An 18,171-nucleotide genomic window follows, 5' to 3' on the forward strand; every position below is an offset into this window, starting at 1 on the left:
TATGTACTACTCCTCTAGCAGCCTTCTCCATCCCAATAAATAGCAACTGCATCCTTCCAGGTGCTCACCCCAAAACTTTGGAGTCATCCCTGACTACTCTCTCTCGTAGACACATCCAGTCTGTTAGAAAATTCTGTTGGCCAACTCTTCAAAGTATGCCCAGAACCTATTTCCCAGTCATACCACCACTGCTTAGAAAAGTCCAAGCCACCAGTCCCCTCTTCCTTGGATTATTGTAATAGTCACCTATAACTCTAACACCTATTCTTAGCAGGTCATTCAAAATTATCTTTAAATATAAACCCAGTCATTTAATATCTCTCCCTAAAATCCTCTAATGGGACGGCAGTGGCTTACATCTATAATCCCAGTACTTTGGAGGCTGAGGTAGGTGGATTACTTGAGGCCAGGAGTTCAAGACTAGCCTGGGCAACATGATAAAACCTCATCTCTCCAAAAAATACGAAAATTGTCTGGGTGCAGCGGCTCGCACCTGTAATCCCAGCACTTTGGGAGGCCAAGGTGGGCGGATCACAAAGTCAGGAGTTCGAGATCAGCCTGGCCACTATGGTGAAACCCCGTCTACTAAAAATACAAAAATTGGGCCAGGCACAATGGCTCACGCCTGTAATCTCAGCACTTTGGGAGGCCGAGGCGGACAGATCACGAGATCTCTACTGAAAATACAAAAAATTAGCTGGGTGTGGTGACAGGAGCCTGTAATCTCAGCTACTCAGGAGGCTGAGGCGGGAGAATCACTTGAACCTGGGAGGTGGAGGTTGCAGTGAGCCTAGATCTCACCATTGCACTCCAGCCCAGGCGACAGTGCAAGACTGTCTCAAACAAACAAACAAACAAAAAACAACAACAACAACAAAAATTAGCCGGGCATAGTGGCAAGCACCTGTAGTCCCAGCTACTCAGGAGGCTGAGGCAAGAGAATCGCTTGAACCCAGGAAGCAGAGGTTGCGGTGAGCCAAGATCGCGCCACTGCACTCCAGCCTGGGTGACAGAGTGAGACTCCGTCTAAAAACAAAACAAAACAAAACAAAACAAAAAACAAAAATTAGCCAGGCGTGTGGCACACACCTGTCGTCCCAGCTACTTGGGAGGCTGGAGTGGGAGGATCACTTGAACAGGTGAGATCAAGGCTGCAGTGAGCTGAGATCGTGCCACTGCACTTCACGCTGAGTGACAGTGCCTAAAATATGAGAGATTTAAAATGCAATGCAACCCTTCTCTGTCATCTATCCTACCTATGTGTCCATCTACACAAATTCTCTAAACCTGCTCCATCCTCTTCGTTCCTAGCCTAGATGGAGATTCTTACCATCAACCAAATGACTCAAGCTAGAAACTTCAGTGTCATCCTAGACCTCTCTACATCTCTCAGGTTCTATAATGACTCACCACACCCAGTGAATTCTAATATGGTAATCTCCTGCTTCTTTTTTTTCTGTATCCTTGGCTTTAGTCGAGGCTTTCAGCCACTCTTTCAGGGTTTTGTTGTAGTTTCTTTTTTTTTTTTTTTTTTTTTTTTTTTTTGAGATGGAGTTTCGCTCTTATCGCCCAGGCTGGAGTGCGATGGTGCAATCTCGGCTCACTGCAACCTCTGCCTCCCAGGTTCAAGCAATTCTCCTACCTCAGCCTCCCAAGTAGCTGGGATTACAGGCATGTGCCACCATGCCCAGCTAATTTTTTCTATTTTTAGTAGAGACGGGGTTTCTACATGTTGGTCAGGCTGGTCTTGAACTCCTGACCTCGGGTAATCCACCCGCCTCAGCCTCCCAAAGTGCTGGAATTACAGGCGTGAGCCACCACACCCGGCTTGTTGTAGTTTCTTAATAATGACCCCAGAATTCTTCCTATCCTGGAAGACCCAGCATAATTTCAGCCAGAGTAACTTTCTTTTTAAAAACTCTCCTGTTTAAACAGCTCTGATGGCTTTCTATTGCTTCAGGATAAAATCTGCATCCCTTTGCTTTGAAATAAAAGCACTTCTAAATATTAATATACTTTTTGCATTAGGGAAGATATTCCTAAGACTGATAGTTATTTAAAAATTTAAAAGGCCGGGTGCATTGGCTCATGCCTGTAATCCCAGCACTTTAGGGGGCCGAGGCGGGTGGATCACCTGAGGTCGGGAGTTCGAGACCAGCCTGACCTACATGGAAAAATCCCGTCTCTACTAAAAATACAAAATTAGCCAGGCGTGGTGGTGCATGCCTGTAATCCCAGTTACTCAGGAGGCTGAGGCAAGAGAATCGCTTGAACCCAGGAGGCAGAGGATGCAGTGAGCCAAGATAGCGCTGTTGCACTCCAGCCTGGGCAAGAAGAGTGAAACTCTGTCTCAAATAATAATAATACAAAAATTAGCCAGGCATAGTGGTGGGCGCCTGTAATCCCAGCTACTCAGAAGGCTGAGGCAGGAGAATCACTTGAACCCGGGAGGCGGAGGTTGCAGTGAGCCAAGACCTTGCTATTGCAGTTCAGCCTGGGTGACAGAGTGAGACTCTGTCTCACACAAAAAAAAAAATTAAAAAGAGTCTGGGCATAGGGACTCAAGCCTGTAGTCGTAACACTGTGAGAGTCTGAGGCGGGAGCATCACTTGAGGCCATGAGTTTGAGACTGCCCTAGGCAACACAGTGAGACCTGACCTCTATTAAACATAAAAAAAAATTAGCACCGGGCGCGGTGGCTCACGCTTGTAATCCCAGCACTTTGGGAGGCCGAGGCGGGCGGATCACGAGGTCAGGAGATCGAGACCACGGTGAAACCCCATCTCTACTAAAAAATACAAAAAATTAGCCGGGCGTGGTGGCGGGCGCCTGTAGTCCCAGCTACTCGGAGAGGCTGAGGCAGGAGAATGGTATGAACCCGGGAGGTGGAGCTTGCAGTGAGCCGAGATCGCGCCACTGCACTCCAGCCTGGGCGACAGAGCGAGACTCCGTCTCAGAAAAAAAAAAAAAAAATTAGCTAGTGGGGTGCAGTGGCTCACACCTGTAATCCAGCACTTTGGCAGGCCGATGAGGGCCAATCACCTGGGGTCAGCAATTCGAGACCAGCCTGACCAATATAGTGAAACCCTGTCTGTACTAAAAATACAAAAAAATTAGCCGGGTGTGGTGGCAGCCGCCTGTAATTCCAGCTACTCGGGAGGCTGAGGCAGGACCTGAACCTGGGAGGCCAGAACCTGGGAGGTGGAAGTTGCAATGAGCTGAAATCGTGCCATTGCACTCCAGCCTGGGTGACAGGAAGGATACTCCATCTCAAAAAAACAATTAGCTGAGTGTGGTGGTGCTTGCCTCCTGCTCCTAGCTACTCAGGAGGCTAAGACTGAAGGATCGCTTGAACCCAGAAGGTTGAGGCTGCAATGAGCTACGATTGCACCACTGCACTCTAGCCTCAGCAACAAAACCAGACCCTGTCTCAAAAAAGCAAACAAAAAAAAAAGCCGGGTGTGGTGGCTCATGACTGTAATCCCAGCATTTTGGGAGGCCGAGGCGGGTGAATCACCTGAGGTCAGGAGTTGGAGACCAGCCTGGCCAACATGGCGAAACCTCGTCTTTACTAAAAATACAAAAATTATCCGGGCTTGGTGGCACCCGACTATAATCCCAGCTACTTGGAGGGCTGAGACAGGAGAATCACGTGAACCCAGGAGATGAAGGCTGTGAAGACCTGAGATGCTGCCACTGCACTCCAGCCTCTGAGACAGGATGAGACTCTGTCTCAATAAATAAATAAATTAAAATAAATTTTACGGTTATAAGTAAAATAATCTTTCAGCATTTCTTCTTTTTTTTTGAAACAGAATTTTGCTCTTTTTGCCCAGGCTGGAGTGCCATGGCGCATTCTTGGTTCACCGCAACCTCTACCTCACCATGTTGACCAGGCTGGTCTACATGGTGACCATGGACCCTAGCAAAGATTTTCATTGTAGGCCTGGCGCGGTGGCTCAAGCCTGTAATCCCAGCACTTTGGGAGGCCGAGGCGGGTGGATCATGAGGTCAGGAGATCGAGACCATCCTGGCTAACACAGTGAAACCCCGTCTCTACTAAAAATGCAAAAAAAATTAGCCGGGCGTGGTGGCGGGTGCCTGTAGTCCCAGCTCCTCAGGAGGCTGAGGCAGGAGAATGGCATGAACCCGGGAGGCGGAGGTTGCAGTGAGCCGAGACCGCGCCACTGCACTCCAGCCTGGGCGACAGAGTGAGACTCCATCTCAAAAAAAAAAAAAAAAAAAAAAAAAAAGATTTTCATTGTAGCACTGGTTATAATAGATAAAACATAAATAAACAATAACAACCTGGAAATCAGCTAAATATTCTAAAAGAGAGGATTGAGTACATACATTATGAAGCTTCCACATATTGAGATGTTTTATAGAATGTTATTCAGCCATTCAAATAATATTTTAAGCAAATATTACTGGATCCATTGTCTGTATAATAAAATTGTTTCAAGCTATTAGTTGCCCTCACACAAGCCCCACTTTGATGACATTTCCAATCTTTTCCATAACTGGCCTTTTGAGCTGGTTTCCTTCTGCTGTTCTTTCATGCTGTGTTCCTGCCGTTCTCCCTCCTTAGAAGACAGTCTTGCCTGTGACTCTGGCCTTACATATCCCGGGTTCCATCTGCCTAGAACACCTTCACCTCTCTTCTTCACCTGACTAGCATCTGTGCAAAATTGAAAGGGGTAATAAATCTTTTTAAAAAAAAAACTAATTTTTTTAATTTTTTATTTATTTATTTATTTTTGAGATGGAGTCTTGCTCTTGTTGCCCAGGCTGGAGTGCAATGGCACAGTCTTGGCTCACTGCAACCTCTGCCTCCTGGGATCAAGCAGTTCTCCTGCCTCAGCCTCCCGAGTAGCTGGGATTACGGGAACCCACCACCATGCCTGGCTAATTTTTGTATTTTTAGTAGAGACAGGGTTTCGCCATGTTGGCCAGGCTGGTCTCAAACTCCTGACCTCGTGATCTGCCTGCCTCGACCTCCCAAAGTGCTGGGATTACAGGCATGAGCCACTGTGCCCAGCTGGGTAATAAATCTCTAAAGAGAATTGGGCCCACTCCCAAAAAAACATTTCAAATCAATATAAATAAGGTCCAAAACAATCTTAATACTAATCAACTAAAAGGGTAGGAGTTTCAGCTACACAGAACAAATCAATAGTCTGAAATTTAGATATTCTAGCTTAAATGGATCTTGAACCAAGTTTTATTCATATTAAATATAGACTGATTGTCAGGTGGCTGATGTTCAAGGCTTTTCACATTAAGACTCCATCCTTCCTTTCCAACTTTATTTCCTGTCTCTTCTCTACATAAACCTTTCTTCAGTTGAATCAGTCTACTCAGTCTTAAATAAAATCCCAAATTTATTCTATCTTCTGCCAAAGCACGATTGGATTTTCCTGTACTTTTGCTATTACCTCATCCTAGGATAATTTACTGTCTATAGCAACCAAATGATATACATAATACTTGTATATTACTTATATAATATATATGTAGTACTTATATAATACACATAATACTTATGCTATATTGTATAGATATTATTATTTTTATTTTATATATTTTTTTGAGATGGAGTCTTGCTCTGTCACTAGGCTGGAGTGCAGTGGCACGATCTTGGCTCACTGCAACCTCCACCTCCTAGATTCAAGTGATTCTCCTGCCCCAGCCTCCCAAGCAGCTGGGACTACAGGCACACACCCCCACGCCCAGCTAATTTTTGTATTTTTAGTAGAGATGGGGTTTCACCATGTTGGCCAGGATGGTCTTGATCTCTTGACCTTGTGATCCGCCTGCCTCAGCCTCCCAAAGTGCTGGGATTACAGGTGTGAGCCACCACGCCCGATCTATTATTATTATTTTTTGAGATGAAGTTTTGCTCTTGTTGCCCAAGCTAGAGTGCAATGGCAAGATCTCAGCTCACTACAACCTCCGCCTCCTGGGTTCAAGTGATTCTCCTGCCTCTGCCTCCCTAGTATTTGGGATTATAGGCACCCACTACCATGCCTGGCTAATTTTTATATCTTTATGAGAGACGAGTTTTCTCCATGTTGATCAGGCTGGCCTCGAACTCCTGACCTCAGGTGATCCCCCACCTCTGCCTCCCAAAGTGCTGGGATTACAGACGTGAGCCACCGCTCCCGGCCTATTGTATAGTTATTTATCTTTTATAGGTATGCCCTATTTCCCAGTAGCTATGTTATTAACATCTTTTTTTTTTTTATTAATTTTTTTTGCATACAAAAACAATAAACATTTTCTAAAAATACATACAAACAAAAAGATGCATATCAAACATATTAGGAAGGTTGCACATGGGAAGTCGGGGAATAGAAATGGGGGTGGGAGTTAAAATAAATGAGAGAGGGACTTTGTATGGATCAGTGATAATAACTCAATCCTCTATTTGACAAAGAAGAGGGAGAAGGAAGAGGAAGAAAAAGAAAGTGGGATAAAGGATCAGAAAGGGAGGAAAATAGAAAAAATTAGAGTATGACTCCAGGGTAGACCTGTTTTGTTGTCATTGAGTTGGTTGGTTGGTTTGTCTGTTGTATTCTTCATGTTTCGCCAAGTTGGCCAGACTGGTCTCGAACTCCTAGCCCGAAGTGATCAACCTGCCTCGCCCCCCAGAGTGCCGGGACCACAGGCGTGAGCCACCACGTCCAGCCCCCACATTGCTTCTGGCCTCCGTGGTAGACCTCCCAGACGGAGCGGCCAGGCAGAGGAGCTCCTCACTTCTACCCAGACACGGGGCGGCCGGGCAGAGGGGCTCCTCACTTCCCAGACGGGGCGGCCAGGCAGAGACGCTCCTCATTTCTTCCCAGACGATAGGTGGCCGGGCAGAGGCGCTCCTCACTTCCCAGACGATGGGTGGTCGGGCAGAGGCGCTCCCCACTTCCCAGACGATGGGTGGCCGGGCAGAGGCGCTCCTCACCTCCCAGACGATGGGTGGCCGGGCAGAGGCACTCCTCACTTCCCAGATGGGGCAGCCGGGCAGAGGCGCTCCTCACTTTCCAGACGATGGGTGGCCGGGCAGAGGCGCTCCTCACTTTCCAGACGATGGGTGGCCGGGCAGAGGTGCTCCTCACCTCCCAGACGATGGGTGGCCGGGCAGAGGCGCTCCTCACCTCCCAGACGGGGCGGCCGGGCAGAGGTGCTCCTCACTTCTTCCCAGACAGGGCGGCCGGGCAGAGGCGCTCCTCACTTCTTCCCGACGGGGCGGCCGGGCAGAGGCACTCCTCACTTCTTCCCAGACGGGGAGGCCGGGCAGAGGCGCTCCTCACTTCCCAGACGATGGGTGGCCGGGCAGAGGCGCTCCTCACTTCCCAGACGGGGTGGCCGGGCAGAGGCGCTCCTCACTTCCCAGACGGGGCGGCCGGGCAGAGGCGCTCCTCACTTCCCAGACGGTGGGTGGCTGGGCAGAGGCGCTCCTCACTTCCCCGACGGTGGGTGGCCGGGCAGAGGGTTATTAACATCTTCAAGTCGGGGTGGTATCATATGCTTACTTATAACCTTAGCACATGTTCTATGAATATAGGCATTAAATAAATGATAATTGTTTATGATTTGAGGAAATCACAAATGGAAAGAGCACTAGAACTGGGCATTTTTTTTAACATAAGCACTTTAAAAAGAATTATTTTTCTCCTTTTTCAGTCTTTTTTGGCTTTTTCAAACTAACAGAGTTTATAGAGCAGCCAAATTTGGAAGAACACATTGGTCTTTAGGTGACAACATGTTGCTACCTTATTGCCTGAAGTTGTTGCAGACATTTTCTACCCTCATATTTACAAGTATGTCCCAATGTTTTACAAAATTTTATTAAAATTTTAGATTGCTATTAAGCTAGAAATTTTTGTAGAATTTTAATTATAAAGGTAGTACACGCTCATGGTAAATAGCATACAAACATTACAGAATTACATATAAAATGGGCTGTGCCCAGTGGCTCACACCTGTAATCCCAGCACTTTGGGAGGCTGAGGAAGGCAGGTAGCTTGAGCCCAGAATTTCAAGACCAGTGTGGGCAACATGGCAAAATCCCATCCCTGCTAAAAATACAAAAATTAGCTGGGTGTGGTGCATGCCTGCAGTCCTAGCTATTCGAGAGGCTGAGGCGGGAGGATCACCTGAGCCCAGGGAGATCGAGGCTTCAGTGAGCCCTGATCATGCCCCTGCACTTCGGCCTGGGCAACAGAGTAAGACCCTGTCTCAAAAAGAAAAAGAAAGAAAGAAAGAATTACACATAAAGTGAAAAATAAGTGTCCTTCACTCCCTATTCCTGTAGTCCCATGCCCTAGAGGTAACTACTGTAAACTGCTTCTTTTTTATCCTTTCAAATGTATTTGCACATGTATTTGCAAAGACAAGCGTATTTTGGGGAGTATATTATACATGCTACTTGACAAGGTCCTTTGTTTTAACTTTACAATATAGCATGTTTCCATATCAGTAAATCAACTTCATTTTTATAATATTTGATACCCTACAAAAACCTTACATAACAAATATATAATAATTAAAATATTATATGAAACATAGTGGCTCACACCTGTAATCTCTCAGCACTTTGGGAGGCCAAGCCTGGAGGATCACTTTAGCTCAGGAGTTTGAGATGATCCTGGGCAACATAGCAAAACTCCGTCTCTACAAAAAAATTTTAAAAATTAGCCAGGCATGATGTCGTACCACTGTGGTCCCAGCTATTCAGGAGGCCGAGGTGAAAGAATCGCTTGAGCCCAGGAGATGGAAGCTGCAGTGAGCCATGATTGCACCATTGCACTTCCGCCTGGGCAACAGAAAGAGACCCTGTCTCAAACAAAAACAAAAACAAGAACAGAAAATAACAACAACAAAAAAATTATATGATGATGCAATATTGATATAAAGAAACTATGGGTTCCTGACATTTTTTATTGAGTTCAGGTTTTTATTGAGGTAGTTGTAGATTTACATGCAGTAGTAAGAAATAACACAGCAAGATCCCTTGCACACTTTGCCTAGTTATCCCCATGTTAACATTTTACAAAGCTATAGTGTAATACCATAACCATGATATTTACGTTATCAATCCACTAGTTTTATTCATATTTTTCCAGTGTTACTTATACTCATTTGTCCCCGCTTGCAAGTGTGTGTGTACTAAGTTCTATACAATTTTATCACCTTTGTAGATTCGTGTATCCACCTACCACAGGCAAGTTATTAAACAGTTTCAACACCTGGAGGACCTCATGTGTTGCCCTTTTATAAACACTTCTTCTCAAACCCTGGCATCCACTTTGTCCATCATTTCTATAGTGTTATCATTTCAGAGCTGCTATATAGGTGGATGCCAACATGATCCCCATGGAGCTACCATAGCTAATGGTGCCTATGCCACCAGGAGCGTCTGACATGGGCACGGCCAAGGCTAACCACTGGGCATGGCTGCTGGTGCTCAGATTCCTGTTTGGGTGCAGTGTCCTTCAGATCCTACTCCCATCCTTCTGTTTTATGTCCAGGGTGCAGCGCAAAGATGCAGAGCAGGAGTCGCAGATGAAAGCAGAGATCCAGGATATGAAGCAAGAGTTATCCGCGGTCAATATGATGGTCAAGTTTGCCAGATCCGCCAGGCTGGAAAGAAAGATCAACAAGATGACGAATAAGCTCAAAACTCATGTGAAAGCACAGACAGCTCAATCAGGAATGATAAAATGGGTTATAAGTGTTGCTTTCTACAAATTGCCAGGTGCCATCATCAGGCTATAAGGCAGTCTTGTGGGGTTATCCATTACTTGATAGGGTCTCGCTCTGTTGCCCAGGCTGGAGTGCGGTGGGCCATGTAGGCTCACTGTAGCCTCTGCCACCCAGGTTCAAGTGACCCTCCCACTTCAGCCTCACAAGTAGCTGGCACTAAAGGTGCTTGCCACCATACCCGCATAATTTTCGTATTTTTTGTAAAAACAGGGTCTCGCCATGTTGCCCAGACTGGTCGCGTTTTCTTCCTCTATTTAAAATGGCATTTGTTGGACAAGCATTTGTATAGTACTATCTACTTAACTTGAAGCTGTTAATTTTTCATTACAATGTTTTGTAAATTTCTTCATGAGGCCATAATGCATTGTTTTGTGCTCAAATTGTGTATTGTATTTAAGGCATTCAAATGAAATGTATTTTATATAAGCATTTAATATTTATGCTCTGTTGAATGGAAAGAGGTAAAAAACAAATTTAGGAAGCCTGATTAAATTAATCTGAACTGAAACCTGTTTGGCCCATAAAGCATAACTCTGCGAAACCTATTTTTTATAGACTTTTTTCTAATTAAAATTTTTGCAAATGCTTGTGTGACTTTCTTCCCTACAGCCACTTATTTGCTATGAGGAATCTGTAACTGACAAGTGTTGCAGAGGGTTTGCCCGTTAACTGAGTAACCATAGCACAATAAACCTAAATTCTATCACTAGTTTATAAAAGATTGTATTCGTATTTTTGTATTCCCTCATGATTGAATAAGTAGCTCGTTATTATTTTGGCTAAGTGCTGCAGTCCTTTAGTTTATTGTCATGCTGTAGACCACCAGAGTGGATTTCAGGTTCCACTTATTCAAGCTCACAGATACCACAGGCTTAGTCAGCACCAAATTTAGTTTCCAGAAAGGACACTGGACAGGGCACACAGCAGCAGCGCCATGGAGGACCTGGCACCAGTTTCCTGTGTCTCATCACCACACAGGATACATTTTGGCCACAAAGGATGAGAAGCCAAACTAAGGTGATTACAGCAGCATACGGAAGCTGCAGTGTCTATGGTCCCTTAGATAAAACTTAGCACTTGGAGGACACGTGCCTAACTCCTTTTATTTATTTATTTATTTATTTATTTATTTATTTATTTTTGAGACAGAGTCTCGCTGTCAAGCTGAGTGCAATGGCTATTCACAGGCACAATTGCACTACTCATCAGCACGAAAGTTTTGACCTACTTTCTTTCCAACCTGGGACTTTTCACCCCTACCAAGGTAACCTGGTTGTCCTCTGCCCTCAGAAAGTCACCATGTTGATTCTGAACTTAGTGCAGACAAGTGATTGGTATAGCACACTGCAGCCCTCCTAGTCTGAAGGATTCTCCTTATTGTGATGGACGATGCTGTGGTGTCTGGTATGAAGATTCTAATTTAGCCAGGCCTATTGTCCCAGCTACTGTGTCAACCTCAGACACCACAGCATCTTCTTTTTCTTTTTTCTTTTTCTTTTTTTTTTTTTTTTGAGACGGAGTTTCACTCTTGTTGCCCAGGCTGGAGTGCAATGGCACGACCTCAACTCACTGCAATCGCTGCCTCCAGGGTTCAAGCAATTCTCCTGCCTCAACCTCCCTGGTAGCTGGGATTACAGGCATGTGCCACCATGCCTGGCTAATTTTGTATTTTTAGTAGAGATGGGGTTTCTCCATGTTGGTCAGGCTGGTCTCGAACTCCCGACCTCAGGTGATCCGCCCGCCTCGATCTCCCAAAGTGCTGGGATTACAGGCATGAGCTACTGCGCTGAGCTTCTTTTTTTTTTTAGACAGAGTCTTGCTCTGTCGCCCAGGCTGGAGTGCAGTGGCACAATCTCAGCTCACTGCATCCTCCACCTCCCAGGTTCAAGTGATTCTCTGGCCTCAGCCTCCCAAGTAGCTGGGACTACATGTGCGTGCCAACACGTCCGGCGTATTTTTTGTATTTTTAGTAGAGACAGGGTTTCACCATGTTAGCCAGGATGATCTCGATCTCCTGACCTCATTATCTGCCCGCCTTGGCCTCCCAAAGTGCTGGGATTACAGGCGTGAGCCACCACTCCCAGCCACAGCATCTTCTATCACAATATATTTTAAGAAACTAAATACAGGCCGGGCATGGTGGCTCACACCTGTAATCCTAGCACTTTGTGAGACCGAGGCAGGCAGATTACCTGAGGTTGGGGGTTCGAGACGAGCCTGACCAACACGGAGACAATCTGTCTCTACTAAAGATACAAAAAATTAGCCGAGGGGGGCGTGGTGGCGCATGCCTATAATCCCAGCTACTCAAGAGGCTGAGGCAGGAGAATCGCTTGAACCTGGGAGGCGGAGGTTACGGTGAGCCAGGATGGCGCCATTGCATTCCAGCCTGGGCAACAAGAGAGAAACTCCATCTCAAAAAAAAAAAAAGAAAGAAACTAAATACAAGTGACTCTAAGAGTCAAAGATTGCATTGAAATTAATATGGGCCTACTTTTGCATTCAGGAGTGTAATGGTAACTTCATATGAATATGGCCCTGGGTGAAGCCCAGGACAGTCTTTTTTTTTTTTTTTTCTGAGACGGAGTCTCGCTCTGTCGCCCAGGCTGGAGTGCAGTGGCGCAATCTCGGCTCACTGCAAGCTCCGCCTCCCGGGTTCACGCCATTCTCCTGCCTCAGCCTCTCGGAGTAGCTGGGACTACAGAGCCCGCCACCACGCCCGGCTAATTTTTTTTTTTGTATTTTTTTAGTAGAGACGGGGTTTCACCGTGGTCTCCATCTCCTGACCTCGTGATCCGCCCACCTCGGCCTCCCAAAGTGCTGGGATTACAAGCGTGAGCCACCGCGCCCGGCCCAGGACAGTCTTTCAAATAGGAAATGTATAAAGTTAGGAAATACCACTGTGTTTGTATGTATTTTAATCATTTGGTCAACACTATTTATGTTGACCTTAAGGGACAAGAATAGTAATCCTAGATTGAACGAAATCTCTAGAAGAGGCTTCTGACCTTCTTCTCCACTGGGATAATTTCCATTTCCTCAGGGCAGCATGCTTGGTATATGAAGAGCCAAAGTGAAAACCAGCTATTTGAGTAGATCAAAAGGGTAAAGTACTCTTCTATGGACTTGCTCTGGTGTTTAGAACAACTTCCTTTTGAAGGACAAATTTATCTTAGTGGATTAAGGTGATATTGCCTATTCAGAGGAGTTAGGAAACTGTGAAGGAAAAGGAAAGATGAGGAAAACTGCAAATTCAGGACACTTTGAACCTCACAATTGTTTAAACAGCTTTGTAAAAAGCTGCAGGAAATGTGAGATAGTACTCTGTCAAGAAGCACTTTTCCTTTTTTTTTTTTTAATTTTTTTGAGGCAAGGTCTCACTTTGTCACCCAGGCTAGGGTACAATGGCACATCTCGGCTCACTGTAGCCTCGACCCCCTGGACTCAAGCTATCCTCCCACCTCAGCCACCCAAGAAGCTGGAACCACAGGCATGTACCACCACGCCCGGATAATTTTTTGTGTTTTTGGCAGAGACAGGGTTTCACCATCTTGTCAAGGCTTGTCTCGAACTCCTGAGGTCAAACTATCTTTTTTTTTTTCTTTTGAGTAGGAGTCTCACTGTATCACCCAGGTTGGAGTGCAATGGCGCGATCTCGGCTCACTGCAACCTTTGCCTCCCGGATTCAACAGATTCTCCTGCCTCAGCCTCCTGAGTAGCTGGGATTACAGGTGCGCACCACCATTCCTGGCTAATTTTTGTATTTTTAGTAAAGACAGGGTTTCACCACGGTGATCAGGCTGTTCTCGAACTCCTGACCTCGTGATCCACCTGCCTCGGCCTCCCAAAGTGTTGGGATTACAGGCGTGAGCCACCGCGCCCGGCCTTCAGATGATCTTTCTGCCTCAGCCCCTAAAGTGCTAGGATGCTAGGATTACAGGTGTGAACCACTGCACCCAGCCAAGAAGCACTTTTCTAAAAGAGGAAGCTAGAATATAAAACTATTCTACAAATATATATATATATATATATATATATATATATATATATATATATATATATAAAAATTATGAGCTAAGTGCAGTGGCTTGCATTTGTAATCCCAGCTTCTCAGGAGGCTGAGCCAGAAGCATGGCTTAATGGCAGAGTTCAAGACTGCAGTGACCTATGACTGTGTCACTGCACCCCAGCCTGGGTGACAGAGCAAGACCCAGTCTCAAAAAAAAAAAAAAAAAAAAGGAATTCTGCCATATGATAGAATGTCTTTCTTTCAAAGTATTAGCTTTTGGTGAGATCATGGAGGGAATATGAGGAGAGAAAATAATGTTAGACATAGGTTTTTAGATGGGAAAATATGTGTTTGACCCTTTATGATTTTTGTAAATTAAAATATGATCTAAGGATCTGTAAATGGGAGCAGAATATTTATAGCCAACTAGGAAAATTTGAATAGCAAATTTCATTGGTTTGCAGATGGTACATAAATGTGACTTTGCAAAAATAGATCAGAGAGAACAGGAGAGAAATGGAGAGTAATTTATTCCAGTGACAAAGAAAACAATGTCTAGACCCCATAACTAAACAATTGCTTTCCTGTTTCTGCTAAAAGTATTTTATATGTTAACTTTTAAGATAATTACCTCAATATTTTATTCAGTTGAACATGCAAGGAACATTTTAGCTTGTGTCCTTTAAAGTTTCCTTCAGCCGGACGCCAGTGGCTCACACCTGTAATCCCAGCACTTTGGGAGGCCCAGGCGGGCGGATCACCTGAGGTTGGGAGTTCGAGACCAGCCTGACCAACATGGAGCAACCCCGTCTCTACTAAAAATACAAAATTAGCCAGGTGTGGTGGCACACTCCTGTAATCCCAGCTACTCGGGAGGCTGAGGTGGGAGAATCGCTTGAACCCAGGAGGCGGAGGTTGCGGTGAGCCGAGATCACCCCACTGCACTCCAGCCCGGGCAACAAGAGCAAAACTCCGTCTAAAAAATAAATAAATAAATAAAAAATAAAGTTTCTTTCCTTCTCGGTGCTCTTTTTTTTTTTTTTGAACCATGCAAATGGAGATATGAAGAATAATAATGCTAAAAGACCAGGATGAGGATAACACATACTCCAGAAGTGAACTATTCAGACCCATTAAGCGTTTCAAATTCAGTGTGTCCAAAACCAGCTTCAGCTGCTTCTCTGTGTTTTCACATGAAATCTAGAATTTTAGGGATTATCCTAATCTCCTTCTCTCCCTCCAATCTTCCCCACAACAGTCACTGAATTCTCCTCATACCAACTTCTTTTGTAGTACTTCCCTTCTCTGTCTTTGCATTTGCCACTGTCTTTATTCATACTCTCACCACCCACCCCGGTCCCACACCCCCTCATTTTAAAGATGGACTAGGACTTCCTGAGTGGTCTTTCTGACTCTGATCCTGTGATCTATCCTAGAATGATCTTTCTAAAACAAAAATCTACAGGTGGCACCTCTCCTTCTACTCCAAGTATTCAGTAAATGCTTGGATTGGATACACTGGATTCAATAAAATCCAAATTCTTCAGCTTAATACACAAAGCTCTTCACAATCTGGTCCTGACTTGTGGCTTCTGCCTCATGACCAGCCATTTCAGCACTACACACAGGGCCCTGAGTATGTCTTACTCTTCACCACCACTTTGCCTTCAAATATCTTGCTCCCTATTATTCAAATGCTTCCCTTACTTTTATGAAACACAGCTCAAGATCCCTCTTCTGGGCTCTGCTACCTCCAGCCCCACCCCACACCAGTCTACTTTATTTATTTTATTATTAATTAATTTATTTATTAATTTCATTTATTTTTGAGACAGAGTCTTACTCTGTCACCCAGACTGAAGTGCAGTGACGTGATCTTGGCTCACTGCAAACTCCGCCTCCCAGGTTCAAGCGATTCTCCTGCCTCAGCCTCTTGAATAGCTGGGATTACAGGTGCCCACCACCATGCCCAGCTAATTTGTGTATTTTCAGCAGAGACGCGGTTTCATCATGTTGGCCAGGCTGGTCTCGAACTCCTGACCTCGTGATCTGCCTGCCTCGGCCTCCCAAAGTGCTTGGATTACAGGCATGAGCCACCGCTCCTGGCCTTATTTATTTATTTTTATTTACTTATTTTTAATTAGGAAGAGTATTTATTTCTGCTCCTTTCATATATCTTATTGTTCAGGAAACAGTCTTACGTACACATCTGAAATAATCTACCATCACACACTCTAGTTAAAGGCAAAGCACCATAGGTAAAGCTGATAAGCTGTCCAGAGTTCTCAGCTTATGGAACCTGGCTTCTTAATTTTATGTTAATTTCTGAAAATCAGAAATGTCATCTCCAAAAAATGTTAAGGGGGTTGTAAAAAATAATTATTTGACATTATAGTTGTAGATATGGAGTAAGAAATGAAAAACTAAGAAGAAAATGCCACTAAACATAATTGGTATAGCAATAGGACAGCAGGAAAAAAAATACTGTCATAAAATTGTCTCTTTAATACCAAGAAATTCTAGTCCGAGCTTCAATATGCTTCCTGTTTTTTCACTGGATATTTCTTTTACTGCTGGTCTTCATTCTTTTCCACATATCATATTAGAGGATTGGTATAGTCTTTAAAACTTCATTGACAGAAGCAAATCCAGTATCCACTGATTTCTTCTCAAAGCACTCTAACCCATCAGATAGCCCGGCAGTTTCATTCTCATGAATACTCTAGCCATGAAAAGATTTAATAGGACACAGACAAATCCAATGAATAGAAGAAGAAATCTATTGAGTTTGGGGATCTTTGGTGCGTTCAATGGGTCCAGGATTATGAAACTTAAACCTCCCATGGTAAACAGGAAGCTGGATGCAAGTCTTTCCATAATATATCGTCCATTTACTCTGTAGGCCAAGAAAGGTACTGGCCTCTGATACCCATGTTCATCAGTCATAGAGCCAACACTTGGAGGTTCAACAATAACATCAAAAATTATTCCTCCAGTGATGAGGAAGTAAGACACTGTCACCAGAGCATACACAGTCATGGCCAATAGTATGTGCAGCCAGGGTGGCTTCTTCAGCTTCAGGTTGGGATATTTAAGCACTAAGAATGGAGCCAGGTGCCTTGGCTCACGCTTGTAATCCCAGCACTTTGGGAGGCCGAGGCGGGCGGATCACGAGGTCAGGAGATCGAGACCACGGAGAAACCCCGTCTCTACTAAAAATACAAAAAAAAAAATTAGCCGGGCGTGGTGGCGGGCGCCTGTAGTCCCAGCTGCTCGGGAGGCTGAGGCAGGAGAGTGGCGTGAACCCAGGAGGCGGAGCTTGCAGTGAGCCGAGATTGCGCCACTGCACTCCAGCCTGGGCGACAGAGCGAGACTCCGTGTCAAAAAAAAAAAAAAAAAGAAAAAAAGCACTAAGAATGGGACACAGTACAAAGTCTCCATGTTGGTGGCAGCAAGCTATTTATTTATTTTTTTTATTTTTATTTTTATTTTTTGAGATGGAGTCTCACTCAGTCGCCCAGGATGGAGTGCAGCGGCACGATCTCGGCTCACTGCTAGCTCCGCCTCCTGGGTTCACGCCATTCTCCTGCCTCAGCCTCCCGAGCAGCTGGGACTACAGGCGCCCGCCACCACGCCCAGCTAATTTTTTGTATTTTTAGTAGAGGCCGGGTTTCACTGTGCTAGCCAGGATGGTCTCAATCTCCTGACCTCGTGATCCGCCTGCCTCGACCTCCCAAAGTGCTGGGATTACAGGCATGAGCCAATGCACCCGGCCTACTATTTGTTAATTTTTAAGACAAGGTCTTGCTGTGTCACCCAGGATGGAGCACAGTGACGTGATAACAGCTCACTGCAGCCTAGACCACCTGGGCTAAAGACATCCTCCCACATCAGCATCCCAAGTAGCTGGGACTATAGTTGCATGTCACCAGGCCAGCTAATTTTTAAATTTTTTGGTAGATATAGGGTTTTGCCATGTTAAAAATTTCTCTCTTTTATGCTCTTATTTTACCTATATTATGCATTGTTTCACTTACTCAGTAAATACTTTTGAGTACCTACTATGTGTCAGGCATTGTACTATACTGTCACTGTACTGTGATGATTTATGTGTCTCCCCTCTACTTGAACATAAGCTCCCTAGATACAGATTCCATTTAAATACAGTATTGAATGGGTGAATGGATGATGGATGGATGGATGGATAGATGGATGGATGGATGGAGACTTTTGATGGTAGCTAACAGGGTTCCTTACAAGCTCCTATATATATATAATATATAAAATATAAAATATATATAATATAAAAATATATATATTTATATATATATCTAAATATATATTTATATATATCTAAATATATATATATTTTTTTGAGGCAGAGTCTCGCTCCATTGTCC

The 18,171-nt window shown here is 44.7% G+C and overlaps 2 protein-coding genes across 3 annotated transcripts; one reads left to right on the forward strand and one right to left on the reverse strand.

The window, feature by feature from the left end:
* Positions 1–2,705: 2,705 nt before the first annotated feature.
* LOC129480708 (oligosaccharyltransferase complex subunit OSTC-like) lies at positions 2,706–17,221 on the reverse strand. Of its 2 annotated transcripts, XM_055274841.1 has the most exons (3): positions 17,202–17,212; positions 16,470–16,889; positions 2,706–2,952 (listed from the first exon to the last, which is right to left on the reverse strand). In XM_055274841.1, exons 1-3 carry the CDS (start codon positions 17,210–17,212, stop codon positions 2,745–2,747), a joined length of 639 nt encoding a protein of 212 aa, XP_055130816.1. In that variant the 3' UTR covers positions 2,706–2,744. The 2 variants fall into 2 exon arrangements, with proteins under 2 accessions (XP_055130816.1, XP_055130817.1); XM_055274842.1 differs by lacking the exon at positions 2,706–2,952 and having other exon boundaries at positions 16,451–16,889; positions 17,202–17,221.
* On the forward strand, positions 9,373–9,774 carry LOC129480383 (guided entry of tail-anchored proteins factor 1-like). Its single transcript, XM_055274080.2, has one exon. It carries the CDS (start codon positions 9,391–9,393, stop codon positions 9,772–9,774), a length of 384 nt encoding a protein of 127 aa, XP_055130055.2. The 5' UTR covers positions 9,373–9,390.
* Positions 17,222–18,171: the final 950 nt, after the last annotated feature.

The sequence above is a fragment of the Symphalangus syndactylus genome, chromosome 4 (genome assembly GCF_028878055.3).
Source record: "Symphalangus syndactylus isolate Jambi chromosome 4, NHGRI_mSymSyn1-v2.1_pri, whole genome shotgun sequence".
Taxonomy (NCBI): domain Eukaryota; kingdom Metazoa; phylum Chordata; class Mammalia; order Primates; family Hylobatidae; genus Symphalangus; species Symphalangus syndactylus.